Source organism: Pyrgilauda ruficollis, unplaced genomic scaffold (genome assembly GCF_017590135.1).
Source record: "Pyrgilauda ruficollis isolate IOZ18807 unplaced genomic scaffold, ASM1759013v1 scaffold56, whole genome shotgun sequence".
NCBI classification, from domain to species: domain Eukaryota; kingdom Metazoa; phylum Chordata; class Aves; order Passeriformes; family Passeridae; genus Pyrgilauda; species Pyrgilauda ruficollis.
Window position 1 is genome coordinate 2227605 of NW_024527266.1, and position 20866 is coordinate 2248470.

Below are 20866 nucleotides of genomic sequence, written 5' to 3' on the forward strand. Positions count from 1 at the left end.
AATCAGTCTTTGTATTAACACAAAACGTCTTTTAACATACTCACAGAAGTTCACCAAGACCTGACCTCTAACATTCATTCAGGAAAACCTTTCTACATCCTCACAGCCTCAGTCTCCCAGAGGCAACTCCATCTCCACCTCTCTCAGCAGCACCCACGCCACGCACACACCTTTCACACGCAGCACCTGCGCTCTCCCTCCTGTCAGAGCTTTGGATGATGGTTGACATTCATTAGCCACACCTACCAAACAGGTTCCAGCCAAAGACCTAGAGGCACAGCTAGACTTCCCCAGCAAGAGCTGCCCCAGGCTCCATACCAGAAGAAAGCAGGGAGGCAGTCTTCCCTGGACAGCCACTTGTTTTGCTGCTATCAAACATTATGTCCATACTTTTCACTGGCAGTAGCTACCTCTCATGAAAAAAGACCAAACAAATAATAGAAAGACCTGGCGTGAGGAAGAGCTCGTTGCTAAGACTCAAGTTTGGCAGCAGAGTTGGGTTTCCAATCCCTTGGTGGTAAAGCTGATGAGCTCGGAGCCTAGGGGGAAAAATTATTCCAGTGAATGCAAAGAGAGACTTTTAAGTGACAAAAAGGCAAGTAAAAGACAGGTCAGGAAGAAAACCAACAAAAAAATTCAAAATGAGCTTGGCAAGCTTACTAGCACCATTCTTGCTATATGGTAATTAGTGGGTCTAGGTAGGATCTTCACTTTCACAGGGCTCCAGAGAAAGAAATCATTTCTCATTGCAATAGGCAGCCAGCCCTCTGACAAACACTCAGCATGTACTCTGTACACGGCTGCGAGAAATGAGGAAATTATCCATACCCACTATAAACAGAGCAATGAATCCAGTGCTTTCCTACCAGAAGCCTAGCAACAGCATGGACCTCCCTTACCTTGGTCTCTCCTGCCTTTGATAGTTTCAGCTGTCTTTGAGCACAGGAGAAGGATGATTGATAAATTGCTTCATAGGACTGCTGCCCTTTCCTTTCAACCTTTCTTGTAACAATAGACCTCCAACAAGGCAACATTCATACATGCAACTCTCAGAACACATCATGCTCTTTAGAAAATACTTGGAATGAAATGACTCTAGATTATATCTCATGACTCACAGTACACAAAGATTCATCTGCTCATAAATGAAAAAAACTCGGTCTTTCTTATCCAGTGAAGGGTTTAATGCTTTTCCCACCTTCAAACCACTCTGCTCCTGGCTGTCACCAGCACAACACCTGCCCCCGTGTTATCACTCCTGATCACCCTCAGCACAAAGACCCTCTTGCCTTCACAGCCCAAATTACCATGTCCCATTTAGAGAACTGATGACTAGGAGCTCCCTTCAGCAACTCAAGAGCCCAGACAGCTGCACACAAATGGGGGTGAGTGTGAGAAGAGACAAATCTAGACTTAGATGGTCCCCCACAAACAAAACACTTGCCTGCAAAAACAGAACTCCTATAGGCACCTCCTATACATAAGGCAAATACCCACCTTGGGTTGCAACACTGACAATACACTCAAACTGTTTGCATCATCAGAGAGACTATCACACCATCTCTGCCTCAGAAAGACTTTATACAACTGCATCCTACACAACGAAAGTGTTAAGATAAATAGTCTCTCTTGATATTTAATGGCTCAGATAGTCGGCTGCCTTCACTTCGCTCACAATGCCAAGCATTAGGTCATCATAACAGATATTTTAAGTTTCCTACTCTCCAGCTCTCCACAGCCCACAATCTCCTGCAGTCTACAAGGCTCTCAAATATTTAAGAGTATCCTGCAACAAGTTTCACCCGAGGGAATACAGTTCAGCAAGCAGGAATGTCAGACTGAACCAAGGCTACACCACCACTTAATTCCGGAGACAGCATTATAATCAGGGACTGTGATGTTGCAGGTAGCCTGCATGTCTGGGTTCAGTATCCATGCCACACCACAGCTGCAGAGGAAGGTGTATTCTCCTTTTTATTTTACTGTTTGTCAAACTTGACAGCACTCAATATTGCACAATCTCTTCAAAGAAGATAATTCTGTAACATGTACCCCCGGGGGATGAGGGGCTGCGGGAGAAACATGGTTGCTGTGGGAATCTTAATTCTGGATTTCAGGACTTGCATATTTAAAACCTCAAATTTAACATTGCATTAATGTAGCTTCATGCATTGAATTAAGGAATGACTCAGTACAAATCTCCATGCATCTACTGAAGTCCTGACATTCCAAGGACAAGAGGCACAGAATAGAAAAAAAGATAGCACAGGCAACAAAAAGAGAATGAGAGGCAGAGGGGAACCTGTGAGCAGGAAAGCAAGAAACTGGCACAGCCGAGGCACAACAAACCCTACACCAAACCAGATCTGTCAGTTGAGGCTCCTTGTTCTTACCACTAAAGGTTATGCAGCTTGCCAGGATAAAAAGAGCTTAAAGCAGAAACATAAATGGGCACAGAGGAAAAGGTCCCTGAAAGGTCCAAGAAGGAGATTCCCCAAAAGTAATAGTGCAACCTGTACTGAGAAGGGAAAGATCATATCTAGATAGCAAAAATTCACTAATTTTTTTAATTATCATGGCAGAGTGCCCAGATGATGACTTTAAAACCCCTTCAGCTATTCAAGCATTTAATACTTATTTTCTCTACTTCTCTGAAGTTTAACTGCAATGCAAACACAGCGGTAGTGCTGCTCGAAGTTCAGAGTGCAGGCAGAAGCAGCAGCCAATGGGGTTCATCCATTGGCAAGCATCCCAAAACTCAACCCTCTTTTAAGAATCTAGGTCAGTGCTTCATGTTTTGGGCCAAAGCTGGTCTTTAGGCAGGCTAACACCTATATTTTATACTAGAGTGCTCACACACCCCTCAGCACAGGTGGTGAGACAGCAGGGCAGCTCTCCTCTGCTCCCACACTCATCCTCCCCATTTCAGCAGAGTAAGGAACATCTCCATTGTTCATTCCTTATCTAAAATCAGCAGCAGCATTGGCTGAATTACTTCTCCTCTCACCCCACCCACCAAACCAAGCACAAATCTAAGCTGAGCCATGGGTCCTGCCCAGTCTTTCTCCCTAAGAACCAGCACCGCAAGCAGAGGTGCCACACACCCGGCTGTGGCAAGGGGCTGAGTGCACAAGGGGGACGTGCCTGCCAGCAGGGCCTGCTGGATGAAACCAGGCAAGTGTGCATACCCCTGTGAAGAATCAGGTTACCCTGCAACAAAGATAGTGTGTGTATGTGCAAAGGAGAGAAGTCAAATCCTTCTCCCTGGGTTCCAAGGCTTGCTTTGTTGCTAAAATAAACCAGTGTTTGTTCCTGGGAGTGATGGGGAGCTGGACTCAAAGCAGACAGAGACAGAGAGAACCTTCTCGTTATGAGTTAAAAAAAAACCCAAAAAACAAATCAAACCAAAAACTTGGAACCCAACTATTCTTTACCTCACATATCTGGGTAAGGAAACCCAAGGGCAAACTACTGATTTCAAGGGTGCCCAGGAGCAGACAAAACTATACGTTGATCACTGAGCAGTCTAAAAGCTGACTGCTCCAGTGGAAATTCCAGTCCTTGCTCAAAGGCTGAAAATATATATGCTTTTGTATAAGCTATTACTTTGCTTGCTGGATCTATATAACACTTTACACATGTTTTTTCCTGACATTTTCCATACTCCACCAGAAACTTGAGTAACTGTGCCACTTCTGGAAAAACAAGCTTGCATCCAGCTTTTCTCAAAAGAGCTTCTCCCCCCATCCTCAAAGTCCAAAACTGCAAAACTATCTAACCCCTTCCGGCTCCTCTCCTAGCCTTCAGAGACTTACAGATCCCTTTCAGCAGCACTCCTTCACTACCTGGGATGTCTCTCAGTAACACCAAAAATCCCATAAAGCAGAGGCACATGGGAACAGCTTTATGCATTAAAAAAATTATATATACACACACAGGTCTCTCAGTTGGCAGACAGTGAGCAGCATTATACCAAAAATTTTGTCTCCAAGGCACCTGCCCAAAACTGCTCTCTCCAGAGGCACTTATAACCACAGGAAAAGCCTGCTTGATACCCAGTTATAGTACTAGCTCAAAATATTATTTTTTAGAAGGGAAAACTAGCCCACAGTGAGTAGAGGCTGCACAGAGCTAAGCCCAAGAGTGAAGGCCGCTCACGTTAGTGCAGAGTCCTTCAGCTTTCCATTCCTTATATGTGCAAAGTGTGCAAGCCCTCACACACGTTTCCTACTCACCCAGAGGTACATCATGTTAGCCTGGGTCCTTCAAACCCAGCAGTGAGATGATCCGGCAACACAAGAGGCACTTCAGTAAGACTGTCGAGACCGAGGTTGGTAGAGGGTGTTTTTGGTTTTTTTTTTCTTAAAGAAAAAAAAATCCGAACGGCTCAGTTTGAGGCTTAGAAAGCGTCTCGCCTCCTCCACCCCCCTCCTCCAGCTCTGGCTGCTCTGCGCTCTTCTCTCGCACTTAATCTCTCCCTGGGAGTTCCCAGCCCCGTGTGTCTGTACTGGCGTGCACAGCACACACTCTGCATTCGCCTCCAGGGAATTTCTCTCTGTCATTCTGCTTCTAAAAACACAATCTCGGCCTCACAAGATTCTTGCAATAGGCAGGGATGGGTGGGGTTAGTAATAAATGCAGCCCGGCTCCCAGTGCTGGAGAGCGCTTACTTCGGAAAAGGGAACTGTAGCCGTGAATGAAGCAGAGAAAAACCTTGTCCTCCAAGGTCACTGGGGGCGAGGGACCCATTCCCTCCATCCACTAATTGCTCCTCCAGGAATCATCCGTAGATGCAGGAGCTATGCAGGGTGCCATAGGCAGGTTCTGCACATCTTCATCTACCCCTTAGTCAACACCCCAAATTCGGTCACAATTCAGTAGCTATATTTAACCATTAACCACTGACAGGCATCAAGGAGCGTAACTACAGGGATCCTGAAGCTAAGGAGAAAATCCGTGTGTGCCAGCCCTGGAGCTCCCTCAGGAAGAACAACCACTGTCGGTGTGAGCTGGGGAAGAGAAGCGACAGATAAAGGGGTTAATTTGCTTTCGCAGGTGGCTCCACATGAGTATTTTACAGACTTGCATACTGCTAGAGGGAAGGCAGCAGCTGGCTCCGGTTCCTCAGAGTGTATCGGGTTCCCACTTGCCTGAAGGCAGCTTCCCCCCAAGTCTGACTGGGGCAAGTGCCCTCACAGCCTTGCGCTCCCAGCCTGCTCCAATTTCAGGACTGCAAAGCTCTGCCGGTGGGGCGGCAGCCCCAGGAAAGGCGCACTGAGCGAAAGACACTCGTCCCAGTTCCTTCGACAAGCGCCAGCAAGCCCTTCCCCGCACGAACAAATCCTCATCCCATCCCCCGTGCACGATGCCACAGGATGAGTGTCACCTCGCATCTCATTAATCAGTTAAATCGCTCTTCCAAACTAGGAAAACGGGTTTCAGGCCCCCTTCCCTTCCCGCCTCAAAATGAAGAATTGACTTCCCTTGCCAGGCTCCAAATGCTAAGTTAAATATGGCCTCATCTCAAATGGGAAGGGGGAAAAAAAAAAAAAAAGTGTTTTCATTGAGGTACTGGTCTCCTTGGAAATGAGTTTTGAAGAAATATTTTTATCTCAGCTAAAGATATAGAAATAGGGCTATTTTACATATCACCTCCGCTTCCACTACTTACAGATTACTTAAATGCAATGCAGGGGGCTTGGAGCAAAGCACACGTCGGGCTCCAAACAAGGCCCTGTCGACACGGGGTGACAAATGGATGGGCCTCCTGTCACAGCCAGCCCAGACGCCTGCACCCCCCAGGCTCCCCTCGCCTTCAGCGAGCCACAGACACACCCCAGGGCAGGCTTGTCCCAGGAACAGACCTGAGCGTGTGGTATGCCAATGGGCTGGAAGGAAATAAATACATGACTGTCACTGCAGTCCCACATAGAAACCTGGAGAAAAGGCTTATTCCCATTACCAGGATACAGCAGTCATAGGGATCTGCTGGTTAAAGACAAGCAAGACGACACTTGACTTTCCAGCCCAGAAAACCCAAGCCCTGTTGCTCAGGAAAAGGAGCTCCTCCAGAAAGCTGGGATTGCACAGGGTTGCTCCATTATGGCATTGCTTCGGTCTGCCATCTGCTCTCACTTTTTTGCACAATGGGTCAGGTTGAGAGGGTGAAAAGCAATGTTCCTAAAAATCACTTACTGCACTAAAGCCTATGCCCCACAGTCTCCAAAGAGTGAAACATGTGATCCACAAACCTGTTCTCAAAGGCTCTGAGGAGCAAAACAGCAGTAATGCTGACATTTGCATCACCATTAGACACTTCTGTTAACATCCCTGAAGCAGGGTCACACCAGCAGCAGCAACTAGTTCAGCCAGCCTGCAGATTGAAGCAGACATTTCTACACCAGATAACCTTGATGGCATTTTCAAGGTTTTCTTCTGATCCAGAACCATAATTCAAAAAGGATCCTACCATCATTTAAATGAAAGCTGAGATTCCTTGTGTGCAGGGGAAAAAGTGAGAAGACACATGGATCAGGTAAGCAAACCCAAATAAATCCTACTTCATATGTATTCCTACAAAAGACTTGAAAAGGATGAGTCTTAAAACTAAGCTGAACATTTATTAAAAATGTCCCTAATTAAAAACATAGGAAAAGGAAAAAAAAAAAAAAAAGGAACGTAAATTCTTCCCCTTCTTCCCCCAGCTGTCATCCTTTAGGCCACCTTCAGGGAAAGAAAATAAAAACTTTCAGAAAAAGCCTATTTGTTAATTTCAATAACTGAGGCTTGTTACAAATCATCCCAGTAATTCCACATTGTGCAGGTCACATTCAACCTCCAAATCAAAACAAGACCCATGAACCCTCCTTGAATCACCTAAATACTACCTCAAAATTTATTTGCCACTGTTGCTACAAGGCCACCACCTCTCCATGGAAGGCACACAGAAAGATTACTGAGAGCAGCAGACTTCTGGTGATGTAATACCTTTGTCCTGGAGCAGGAGCCCTGTTTGATGAACTGCAAGAGCAGGTTTCTCAACATCCAATATTCTCAGGCAGTGAGAGAAGCACCCAGCAGGTCAGGAAATGAGGCTGTGGGAGGACTTGAGATGCACCACCACCCTGCTTCATGAGAGCTGCTGCTGCCCAGAGGTTCAAACCAACACAAAGAACATGAAGCACATGCCCACGAATATCCACAGCTGCAGAACTGGTAGCAGTGCCATTTTAGCCTCAGATTACAAACAAGAAAAAGATTTGGCTTGGCTGATACAATTTGGGGTGCGGGGGAAGGTAGGCAGAGAGGAACAACTAGATGAGTAATTAGGTCTTCGTTATGCTTTTTTAAAGATTTTTCAACTACATTAGCTGGTATGTAAAGAGTATCCATACGAGACATTTCCTTCTGAAAAATTTCTTCTAAAAGAACACAAAATATTCTCTAAGGAGCAAGAGGACAACAGTATGTCAATGCTTATTCCAGAAAAACAAAGACAGACATGACTAAGAAAGGCTTCTGACACAGGTAGCTAGGATGCCCTGCAAACGTTTTGCCATAATCCCAACAACAGTAGTTTACAGGGTAAGTGTCAGGGAGCTTATAAAGGCTGCTGTGTGTGGAAATACACATTATCTCTTAGGGATCTTTCATGTCTCAAAAAGGATTAAAAGTAGAAAGGAAAAGATTTTAAAATTAATATATACCAAGCTATAAGAAAAATGTTCAGAGAGCTGTAGCCTAGTGAAACATTGGTCCCTCTTTTCTGATGGGAGGCTGTTGTGTAAATCGAAGTGAAAGGGGAAGAAAGAAGTCTGCAAAGACTTTAATGCTTGTTAGAGAAGTACGGAAGGTCTTAGCAAGTAACAAAAGAGGAAAGAGAAAAAAGGGAGCAAGTAACCACCTATTTAATACTGTATAAAAGTATTTGGAAAAATGAGAGACACTGGGAAAAATGAAAAAAAAAATCTACCTGTTTCTGTACCCGTATCAAAAGTTTTAATTACATACAAGAATTATGTGACTACTCAATTATGTGCATAAACTCCACCCAAATATACTGCTGGCACATAAGTTTCAAATAAGACAAATGCTTAAAAAATAATTTACAGAAAGTTCTAGCCTATTTAGGAAAGATCTAAGTGGGCAAACAGGGAATGGGCACGGCACAATTTCAAACAGTTGTTATCTGTTTCTAGCTGACTGTGTCTCAGAGGCGTATGATTTCAAATGCTCGTGGATTAACATTCTAGCAGATAAAGCTCAAGACAGGGTACGAGCTGGTGTGTCTGCTACACACCACTGAAATCATATTAGACAGCACACAGGATGAGTGGTTAGATGAGCACCTCTTCATAACAGAGGGAAAATCCCATCTGATCATCGGGAATTTCTAATGCGACAACACATGCGGGAGGCATAGGGGGGCTGGTGTCAAAGAACACCCTCCAGTTTGCTAAATTAGAGAAAACAATTTCTTAGTTCAAGAAATGTTACACTGAAAATGAGTAAGTACATATTAGATTCCATCCTGACAGAAAAGAGCAATCAATTGTAAAAATATAAATTAGCGGTAGCTTAGTTAAAATGATTGATTGTGACAATTGCATCTGGATATGTGTAAGGAGAATAGAGACCAAGCCGATGCACCTACGTACACACTCAGCACTTGAGTGGGACCAGAGGTACAGTAGCATATTTTTCCTAGAAAGACAGATTGCTTATTGGGCTTCCCTGTCACATCCCCGCACTTGAATACTTGTATATATTCTAGCAAGTGAAAAAAAAAAAAAAAGAAAAGCTGAGAGAAGAAAATAGAAAGAAAATTAGAAAGGGAAAAAATAAAATTTACAAGGGAATCCTAGCGACAGGAGGTAAAATCCATAGTCAGAGCTGGAAGATGATGATGTGTTTTTAAGGCTTCTCAAGAACAGAAACCCCAGCAACTGCATTGATCTGCTACTATGGGGAAAAGGTAGAAACATTCCCAATACTGAAGGAAGAGCCAAAGCATTCAATACGTATTTCTGTTCTATATTTGGAGAAAAGTCAGCTGTTGCAGTCTGTGATAAAATGCCTTCCATTCCAGCAGTAACTAAGGAAGATGTTCCAACAGCTACCCAACAAACAGCTCTGTGGCTCTCTTATCTAGCTCGAGCTTGCAAACAAAAGGGATGCAACCAGATAACAAGTGGGTTTTAACTGTACTACAGCTGTGAACATATTTAAATGTGGACACTGCAGTCTGCTTTGAACTGCATCACCTGCACTTGGAGCTCTAAATACAAGCACTAACATTAAACCTGCCATAAGGCCAAAAGTACAAGTGTGACGCAATGGCAACACCAAATGCAGGTGTTTCTTGCAGCCCTTTATTATTAAAGCCTTGGTGCTGCTCGCTGAGTTTGGCCAGCCTCCATCACAGCAAAAGACTGCGTCAGGACAGCAGCGCTACCGCTGAAGGCATGAGATTGCAGCAGGTTGAAAAGGGAAATTTAATTTCAAACTGAAGGAAAGCAGCTCCTCACAGCCAAAAGCCACACTGAGTGTCCACATTTTATACAGAAGCTGGATTCAGACCGAGGATGTAGACTCAATCATTGTCCTACCACAGCAAACATTTCAAGAACCATCTACAAAAGGTCTGACTGGAGACTGGAACAGCAACATGCTCTACGGGGCCCAGAGGGAAGTTTCTCCAATTCAGTGGCTGCTTTCCATGGCTTATCTGACTCCAACAGAAGGTCCCAGGAAGAGAACAGGGGAATCAGACCTCTGCTAGTCGTGGGTTCGGGCATGCCTTGTGTCTTGGGGGGTTTTATTTGGTTTGATTGATTGATTTTTATTTGGGGTTTGTTTTGTATTTTTGAAAGAAGATTAGAGATGGGGCTGGAAAGAGGCACAGAAGGCAGCCTTGGGCACACATGCAGTTCCTATGGAGATAAGAGGATCTTCTTTGAGGTCGGTTTGCTCCTTTGGGTGCCGCTGGAGACTACCCTGGCGGCAGAGTACTGCTCATTTGTGAGACTGCCTCTGCTCAGGATCCTGGATTATCTGTGATTATCAGAATTTCTGAGCCACAAGGTAGATTTCCTCTCAGCATCCAAAAGGACTACAGGAAGCCTCACTCTGCATTATCCTGTTTATGAAAGGAAGCAAGAATGCAAAGTGCATACAATAAATCATGCAGAAAAATACCACAATTTCTCTCAGATGTCTTGCCAAGCAAATAGGCCAAACACTGGCATATTACAAGGAAAAAAACCCAACATTTTGTTATAGAGCCACCTATTTCATTACTGGAAAACTGGATTCCCTGTTTTCTCTTCTGCATGTATGGTACAGCACGAGGCTTCGGAAAAGAGACCACTTATTTAAAAGCAACTTATCAAGGGCTACTTTATCTTCCACAAAAAAAGCAGAAAGCCTGAAACAATAAAACACCCTGACATGTAAACAAAGCAAACAATTTTTAAGGACTGTCCTGCTACTGACTTATCACAGCAGTTAAATTTAAGTCCTTAAATAAACTTCAGGAGATCTCAATTCATAGGTTTATCATTCAAGTACATAAGGAAAAAAAAAGAAATGGATACCAAGAAAAGCTTTTTACAGTGTGTTTGGGATTTTCCTCTCCTCACAACTATGCTCAAGAGCACTATTCAGGAAGGCACTGCCAATTCTTCAAGAGAAAAAAGATCACTAACTAGGAAAGGTACTTCACTGAAAACATGTTCCCAAAAATACACTTTTAAATTAAAACTAAGAACACCCACACAAACAAAACTGAATTGTGAAGCCAGAGAATTCAAAGTCAAACACTGAAGAGCATGCAAGCATTTAGATGTAGGGAATTCTCACAGCTCCAGGTTGGGCATTCATCTGCAGAAACAGAATGACTATGCAGCCACTCCCAGGATATAGCAAAGATGAGTTGGGCAGCCAAGTGGGAATTTCCATGAATTATACCTGTCAGCCTTACTATGGTGGATCAGGAGTGAAGTCTGCAATCCTCCAATACCTTCTGAGGAGAATCTAGCAAGCTGAACATCTACAGAAGAAAAAGCTTCTCTGCTGCTGCATTGCCACCCTAGGCTTGATTTTCAGGCTGTATCTTCTGCATTCTATCACACAAGATCTAGTCTGAAGTCCACACTGAACCGGCATATAGCAAATATATTTAGGTACTTGTAAGAGGGAAACAGAGCAAGCTCCAACTCTGGTATTTAAACATAACTTTTTTTAAGTTTGGTTAGCTAATAACTGCCTTAATACCTTCATAAAGGGAAAAACGTTGATCTCCCTTCAGTTTTTCTATGAAGAAGCAGAAAGCTATTACACAGCATCAAATTCCAAAAGTCTATTTTTAGTGTCAATCAGGAGTACAATATCCAATTGAACTGATAAAGGGCAGAAAGATGCTCTGTGCCCTAGACTTGTCAGTGCTAAATAGGGTATTTCTTTGGCTGTGGATTCAGAAGAGGAAGTCATAAAAAAAAACAAAAAAATCAGCTCAGCTCCTACATCAACACCTCATCTCTTCATAGTCCACAAAGGAAGCTATACCAAAGGATGAACTGATGGCATGCAATTCAAGGTGTGAAACTTCAGATAGCAAGAAGGAAACTGCTTCCAAAACCTCATCAATCGAGCTACAGCATCATTACCCCATTTTTTTTTGTCTCTGTGTTTACCATGTCAAGTAGCTGCACTGCATCAGCGATTCATCAGCACAGCAACATCCCTGAAATTAAGAAAGGGTATGAAGATGAAAGTATTGCAACAGTAGGGAAAGGGGAAGACAGCACATAGCTCTCTTGCCTGGACCACAGGGGCATTTATTAATATGCTGAAACTTTGGTTTAGGTCTGTTGATGATAAAGGGGAATACAGATGGAGAGTAATACCATCCTGCAGAAAGGGACTCCTCCTGGCTTGTTTGTGCAAGGAAGGTTAACAATGTTAGTGAGTTATTCAGGAAGTAATGGATATCTTCTTGCCCTGAGCAAATTCCTTTTCAATAACAGTAGTATTTTCCTAGGCAATAAGACTATATCAAGGTATAATGGCTACTATATTTATCTACAGAGGCCCTGTACTGCTGGGATCTAATTTACTATGGCTTAGAAAGCAGTTTACAAATCCTGGGATAGTAACATTGCTACAGAGAAGAATAAAATTCTATCCTTTATTGCTTGGGTTGAAAACTGGGTTTTAATGTCCCTTTTTAAGGGTATAAAATGCATTCTCTTAAACTCAGAGAGACTCAAAGGCTAATAAACCCTTGAAGTAAACTGTAAATACACCTATGAGAGGGAAGAAATCAGTTAGCAAATACTACATTCTGCCCATTTTTTTATCCTTATTGTCACAGGTGCCTTATTTCTTCTTTTATTCAAATAACATTCTTTCATTTGACCCTCTGAGAAGAAGAATAATCCATGACTTTCCCTAGCAGCCTTAGGTAACTAATGAAGACAAAATAACTGAATGCCTGAAATATAGCTTCAGCGTGGGAAATGGCACAAGCATATAATCAGCAAAGAAGAAAGGAATGTCTGCAGCTAATGAAGAGATAACACCAATAAACACTGAATGACATCTCCTGAAAAACAACAAAACTGAATTGCTAAAAGACTTTGGTAGAACACAGCATCAACCTGTGATAAGTATGGGTGGGCGGAAAGAGACCAAACCCACGTGTCGGGGACTGCAGATACTTCCATTACATAATGGGAGTAAGAAAACCCAGGCAAAATCGCCATTAGCAGAACTAAAAGCAAAATATTTCAACAAGGGTATTGGCAGTTGTCAAGCCACATAAAGGAACAGCAGACTGTTCAAATGTAAAAGGCATTAATAAAGCATAAGAAAAGAGGTATAAATAGATATAAAACAGAGAAAGATTTCAAGATGACAAAAAGGCTGCCAGAAAATTTTAGTTACAGAATATAATATCCCCAACTTCAATTCACAATGATCAGCAAAGGTCAGTTGTCAGAAATGCAATTCTGCTTCTGATCTCATTCTGAGCAAAGCACTCTTAACCATACCTGTGCCACCACCATCTAGCTGGATTACTCTCGTGGCTGCAGCAAACAGTTCCCTCCATCTGACTGGTTCCTTGGGGAACTGTGGGCATAAGACAATTTAGAAAAGTGTGTATGTGTAAAGGCTAACTGCACTACTGATCTCCCACATTATTAACAAGAAAGAATCTATTCTTCAAAGTCTTTTTAGTGTATATACTTAATATGGGACTTCCAAGAGGCATACAGATAGATACCTACCTATGATTTAACAGATCTCACATGCAGTGAGTACTGAAAACACCTGCACTTGTCATGTGGGATGTCCCAACAGACTGGCATTTGTGTCAATGATTGTACTTGAATCAGGAGGAGTTTGGCTCTCGTAGGAGCAGACTGGCTATAGATCTGATATTCAGCATCACTGCAGTCTGTGGGGGTCACATACTGTGACCTTCAAACACCTTCAGCTCAGCTCACATTAAGGCTCATCCACCTTCCCTTTGTTCTCTGACAGGCAACCATGACAAAAGAAAAACAAACTAAAAAACCCCATATCCAAACAGTACTGTGAATTCCATTCTGTTGCATTTTCTGATCAAACCCTGGCAAAACTAGACTCTTCCATTAGATATTAATTGCAATCTCCTTATTCTTCCAATCCCTTTCTAATACAGACAGACTGAGTATGAGTAGCAACTCACACTTGGTTTAGATGAAATGAATGGTTTGAAGTAACTATGGCTAGTCAACACATCCATTTATTGTGTCCTAGGTCCTATGCGACATAGTCTCATTTTATCTGAATCCAAATTTAAGCTCTGAAGTGTAACCACACCATCTGATAAGTATTGTAACTGCTAGAGAAGCGACTCACTTGGATAACAAAGCAACAGTATATTAAATTGTTCCCCTGTTCCCAAATTTCCAGAAAGCAACAGTGACCAGAACAATCTTTTTTCATCCTTGTGTGACCTGAAGAATGCAGCTTCCCTTTCAGATAAAGGCCTTTCTATGGTTATCTAATGGTAATGTCACTACAAACCGGATTAGAGACGCCCAGAAACCTCGAAATTCGTACAGAGATAGTCAGCTGTATCCAAAGTCTAAGTCTGAAAGAAATCAAATGCTCCAAATTGTGCTTAATGTAGTTAACTTTGCCCTTTAGGTAGGATAAACCAGTAAGAACATATTACACAGTGATTAGATTAATTCTTGAGTAAAATTCAGAGGGCTGGCTCTATCTGTCTATTTCAAATTATTACAGAGACGATCATTTTTCCCGTACCCTGCTCTGCAGCAGCAGCTGCTCAAGAAAAACAGCAGTTCTCTGTCTGGGTTGAAGTTGACAGCAACTGGGGACAACGCTGCTGTCAGAGTTCAGCTCCCAGTTCTAAAATGCCATTCTACTGGAAATACCAAGGAGCCTAAATCCGGCTACCATATACCACGGGATGTAAAATATCTCTATCTCAGCTTTCAACAGAAAGCTCGAGTCTCATGACATTTACTCCTTTGGCCCCTGTCAGTCTTCCTCCAGACCCTGCAAAGGATCGGAGCTAGTTGCCATAAATGGATGGAAAACAAGATGTTGTTCTCCAAGCACTTGGAAATGAGCAGCACTGTTTTAGCTTAGAGAGACCATGGCAAGGAGCCAGGGTGACAGGTGCCCTAGAAATAAAGATGAGGATCAAACTGTTGCCAGTGTTAGCCACTGCTGTCCTCCTGACCTGTAAGAAAGGGTAGCCCATGCTCTCCACATGTAGCAGGAACAATGGACCAGAAAACACAAAGATGTGTTTGCTGGTAGTACCTGAACTGCCTCCTCAGCAAAATCCAGCTACAAAGGAATTTCAGTGGGTCTCATGAGATGCAATCCTACGGCTAAACCTTTATGGGGCCTGGCAGCAAGCCGCCTTGATGCTGCTGTGACATCAGAGTGCAGCTTGTTGAAATCCAAAGGCAGCAAGAGTTAAAAACACAGATTCCTCCTAAAACGCCATGAGTTACAAACCTCTTGTGTGGGCAGCAGCAGCAACTAAATCCACTGAACAATTGGCTGGCCTTTGGAAACAGAGGTGGGAAGAGACAGGTCATGGGGGACTACCTGCCCTCACCCCCAGGTAAAAAGCAGCACAGCATCTGCTGAGGTTTCCAGTTAAAATCCATGAGACAGTTCTCATCATTTTATCAACAGCCCCTGGAGACAGCAGCCTCTGACCTTTATCAGGAAGAGCACCCTTGTCCTCTAATCACAGACTTCCTGGAAAATGCAATCTAGCTGGCAATTAATACAGAATGGAAGGGGAGGAAAAAAGCCTCCTAACATCAAATTATCACTGCAAGATTTTTTTAAAATATGTCCCCACCAAAATGTAGAATTCAAGCAGATTCTCACAACCTATTTCACTCCCACTTAAATAATGTTAAAGCATTATTTAACAGTTTCTACTAAAAAGATTTTTCTCACCTCTCCCTCCACCAAAAAACCTGCCCCCTCCCACCCCCAGTCTTGCTTTGCAGATGTTGCCTGCAGCAGCACAGCATCTTGCTGTGAAAGCTTCAACACAGGGGTGCAGAGCGTGACCTGGGCAGAATTACATGTGCCATTTTCCACTGGGAAATCTAAGAGACTTATTAAGCCAGGACAGTGCCGATTAATCTACTAATGGAATGAATCAAAAGCGTGTTCCTGGCCCCTTCCCCTTCACATCCCAAAACCTCAGGGGAGCTGAAACCATCTGGCAAATGCCTGCTCTGAGCAACATTATGCTACTGCTAGAAATACCTCTCCCTTAACACTAAGAAGAATGAAACCATCTTCCATCCACCAGCTATTCTCAGGAGCATCTGCCTAGCTCGCTGAGGTAGGCTGCTTGCACACGGCATCCTTGCCCAGCCAAAGCAGAGCTGCTCACTCACCGTGCAGGGGAAGCCAGCAGAACAGAAAGCGATCCCGTTCATTTACTCGGGGTCCCGCTGAAGTGGCCGGCACGGGCACGGCGCAGAAGCTGGGCTGTACTTGCTGAAAGGCACACAGGTGCAGATCCCAGCCGCAGGCAGGCAGAAGCACGCTCCCTGCCCAGCCTGAGGAAATGCTCCTCCTGAATCCTCTCAGTCCTTTCTTCATGCAGGTAGGGTAGCAAGGACGGGCTTGTTTATGTTAATTAAAGAAAAATAACAATAATAATCTCTTTTCTAAACACATTCATGATAGAAATCTGACCAGAGAGCTTAAAGGAAAATCAAAACATCAGACCAGTCCAAGGTTCATACACAGCAGATATTATTACTGTGAGACAGAACAAAGGACTGACTCAGAGATGTTGAATACCCCACACCATTTGAGTAATAAGCAAGCTCAGGAAGAAACAGAGCTAAGGCAGCTGTCACAAAGAAAGGATCTTGGGCACTTTCAAGATTATACAGGAGCAGAGGAACCTCCTATCTTACAATTTACACATACATCAAAAAAACCCCAAAAAACAGAAAAAGAGCAGTCTTACGGCTGTGGAATAATGTCAGTGGTAACAACCAGCTTTTGACTGTCACAAAATAACACAAATACAGGGCAGGGGAGACAAGAGGTCCTCCATGCTCAGAGACAGCACAGAGCATGTTTAGAAAAACATCCATCAGGAATTGTCTAACTTGTTATTACAGACTCCTAGAAACTGGAACTCTGATCCCCTAAATTACCCTTCCACTACTTCACTACACTGAATCAGAAAATGTTGGTTTACTCCTCAATGTCCAATTTAAGCTTTTCTTGATACCAATTAAGCTGTCTTCAATGGACATAGTAAATAATCAATCCCCATCCTCCATATTTTCTACTCTGTCCTTTTTAAAAGAAGGAACAAGCTTGGTATTTTCCTACTATGTCAGGCTCCCTGAGCCTCCTTTTCTTTTCTTCCCTGGACATTTCCCAGATTTCACCTCTGCACGTCCTGAAGTGCCTAAAAGTAGGCACAGTGCTCCACTTGCTGTACTAAGCTGAAAAGAATAACTGCCTACTGCAGTTTACTTGACACACCTGGAAATGCATTCCAGGTTTTCAAGATTACGAAAACCAGCACCACATACTCAGTTTGTTGTCTCCTATTACCCCAGATCCTTCCTTGGATATTAGTGCTTAGTTTCCATTTTATATTGCATATACAGTTCCTCTTGTTAATACAGCTTGGTTTTGTTTAATTTCACATTACTGGATTTCAGGGCATTTCTGGAATTTACTGTGATCTTTCCAACTTCTAATCCTACCTTCCAAATGCTGCCAGCCCCTGCACACACCTATGTTCAGTCAGTGTTTTATTACCCTCAATTTTGATGAGCACTGGAGAACAGCAGAGCAGCCAAGTCAGACCATGTTAAGACTCCAGATCAGACACACACACACATGGAAAAGCATGATATAATTGCTCCGCATACAGTTTTCCAATGAGGTGTTCAGCCCCTTCTTAATTTCACCTTTCATTTGTCTAGTTTATGCAAAGGTCATGTGGGACTATGTGTGTCTGCCAGGCCTGCTGCCATGTCAAACAAAAAAACTAAATTGATCTGACATGATTAGCCCTTAAAAATTAGCAATGTATGTCTGCTGTTGGCTTAACTTCCTTTAGTAAAGGATCTGACCATAAGCATCTGATCTTTCTCAGCATCTTTCCACATTCTGTAACTGCACTGACCAACTGAATTTCTTGGGATCTCTAGCCACCTTTAAAAAAAAAAATTAAGATGCAAGAATAATGTTTATTCACACACACGCTCTTCACTCACTTGAAAGCTGTGAGAGTTCATGATGTGCAGAATGCACACTGGAGAAAATCCACCACTGCAGCAGCACAGGCTCTGCGTGCCCAAAGGGGGAGCCCATCTTTCACAGTGCCAATCTTTCTGAGCAGCAGCAGCAGCGCTGGGCAGCTCCCCTCCCTCTGCAAGAAACCAGCTCGGGCCAGGAGCCTGCTCCAGCCAGGAAAGCCGAGAGAGTGCCTGCTTAGGCTCCCCTCTAAAAGCAAGTCTATTATGAGCACTCTTCCTCCAACACCCCTCCTGGATCTGCCTCTGCTCACACATCAAAGGCTTTTGTGGAAACCTTTTCCACTGTGATTCTTCAACGAACCAAACGCCGGCACAGGACACGTGAAGGAAGGGGCTGCCCTCTCCCTATCCCTCTCAACACAACTTCCCTCGCTCAGAAGAGCCGTTCCAGAAACACCTATGAGGAATCACCCCCCAGTCCCTTGCGGGGGCCAGAGGCCGAGCCCCGTGTGTCTGTGCCGTGCTGTGCGGGGCAGCCCGGGCGGGCGGGCCGGGGCGGGCAGCGCTGGCCGTGCGCCGGCTGCCCTCTCCCGGCAGCCCAGCGCCAGCGCCGCCCGGCCCCGCGGGCCACCCCCGCTGGCACGGCACGGCACGGCACGGCACGGCACGGCACGGCACAGAGCCGGGGCTCCCAAGGGCACGGGCTGTCCGTCAGCAACGCGCTGCGGAACCTTTGGATAACTAGAAATAACAGCTGCACAGGTATTATTCAATGGGTTTTAAAAAATTGTATATCTATATATATCTATATATATATATAGATATAGGTAGATGGTAGATAGATAGATAGACAGACAGACAGATATTTCTATAGATATGTATGTATATGCTGAGGACCCCGTTACCCGAGAGCTTTAAAACCACCTCAGTTTTAAGTTACTGATGTACGGAAGAACTTTCCCCCCATAAAAAAACACCTAAAGTAGGGAGTTGTTGCCACAGGATGCTGCAGATGCCAAAGGTTTAGACAGGCTCCAAAAGCATTTAGAGAAATTCAATAAAGAAAAAAATCTATCACAGGTGACTTTAAGAAAGAATAAAAATCTATAGCCAGGAAATCCCATAGCCACAGGATTGCTTCAATAGCACAGCAGAGGGGAAGTATCCCCTAAACTTGGCGCTGCTTCCTCTGTTTGAAGTACCTGCTATTAGACACTGTCAAAGGCAGAGACCTTCTGTCTGACCCGGAATAGCTGCTTTCATGCCCTCAATAGGATATAGCTATCAACAGGCCATTTTCTCTGCACCATTTGGTTTTAGTCCTACAACTGATGCAGTCTACTTCTAACACACATGCCACACTCTGCTAATCATTCAGAAGGGAAAATCTAAACAAGATGCTGTCCCTCTTGCCAAAGGAACTGAAGGTCTTGGGAATCTCCAAGATAAGACATGGAATAACACTCATATGGTCACCACAGGAGAAAAAGTGGTCTCCTGGTACTCTCCCAAGGATGACTCACATCTCCTCTCTTTAACCCTTAAGCAGAGACAAGGAATTGCTTGAATCAGAGGACTCAATCATGACAGGAATTTGTATTACATCATCCAAGCCCATTTCCTGCCAACGCCTTACAACCCCAGAGCTTTGGCCAGACTATTCATCAGCAAGGTATTTGTTACTTCCCTTGAGAAGCTGTTTATAGGTCTTAAAGAGCTCACTTCGAGGAAGTCTTCCCATGTATCTGAATTAGGTGCACTCCTTAACTATTTCTTCTCTTACAACTTTTTTCCACGTGGTTACTTATTGTTATTGATTATGAGAAAGGCATGCACTGGCATGGAATTCGCTGGATATGTTTCTGGAAGGTATTCAGGGCTCTGTAAGGAAAGGATTCTGTGCCTTGTATTCAGAGATTAGAAAGGCAGCAGACATGAGGGAAGAGGGGAATAATATACAGCCAGAGCGATCTATTTGCAAAGACTCATGTCAACTGCAAGACATCGTGCTTCCTGTATTATTTAAAGGGTTTGATGCTAGGAAATCTGCTAAACAAATAGAAGGAGAGATTTGGGGGAATGTAGCTAATATAAGCACAGAGACTTGGTTCAGAGTGAAATTTCAGAAAGATTTATAACAAGCTAAGCTATTTGGTGATTTGTGTCTTACAACTTTTTTAATCCCACTTATTGTACCTTTCCTGCAGCATTTTAGGGATATAGTCTGGGCTTGAGAAAACAAGGAACCACTTCTTCATGCTTCAAGTGATCTAGCAAGTGCCTGACCAAGACAGTTCTGGATGCAGAGGAGATTCAGGGGAGATGCATCACCAGATTAGTCTCGGCGGATCTTGCTTTTCCAACTCATCCTTAATTGTTTAAACTTCAATCTGTAACCAACTTGTCCTTCAGTTTTTAGCTAAACATTCTGTTCTCTATCTTCCTTCTCACATACCACAATTTACATTGTTTTAACTTAACTCTCTTCACTCTCTCAACACGTTTGTACCTTTTGAATGTACTGTGAGTTTTAAGCAGCATGGGATGCAATCTGGTAAAGGACTTCTCAAGTTCCTTCCCTCCTGCAGTGTTAAATGGCTTTCCATAAGCACATCTGAACTGGCCCAAACTCTTTATAGCTTCATGATGCAGTAACATCCCAGCAGTTCTCCCACTACACACTCTTGAAGCCGCCTCACAGATGCTTCTCACCTCCTGAATATATTGAACATTTTTGCCCAGACTACATTCTCTGAATGAAGCTCATTATTTCCTATGGGACACTGCAGGTAGGTCAGTAATAGTATATCCCTTCAATCCTGTCTAGTACAGTGTGGAAACATTTCATTGCTTGCCTGAAGAAGGGCTGTAGGAGCCAGGATGCAGCAGATTTGGCAGACTTATCCTAATCCACCTAATTTTAAACATAAGGAAAGTCTTAAAGCAGTTTTCCCCTCATCAGCTTGGTCCCATCCCAGATTTTGGGTTGATTGCTTTCAAGCCAAGAGGGACTCCTCAAAAATACTAGGAACACCGAGCCTGGTATCGTCCATTTTATATGGAGAATCCCAGAAGCT

The 20866-nt window shown here is 43.6% G+C and overlaps 1 protein-coding gene across 26 annotated transcripts in view; it reads right to left on the reverse strand.

Moving 5' to 3' along the window:
• The window catches only part of RBFOX2 (RNA binding fox-1 homolog 2), a 165514-nt gene that overhangs the window by 103758 nt on the left and 40890 nt on the right, over window positions 1-20866 (reverse strand). Inside the window, exon 1 of one of the 26 annotated variants that reach the window (XM_041481545.1) lies at window positions 15951-15992. The exons of 24 other annotated variants lie outside the window; for them this stretch is intronic. In XM_041481545.1, the coding sequence (XP_041337479.1) occupies window positions 15951-15992 (42 nt within the window). Of the gene's footprint in view, window positions 1-4235; window positions 4434-15950; window positions 15993-20866 lie in introns of those variants that run through there. One more of the 26 variants, XM_041481547.1, reaches the window with a different exon arrangement.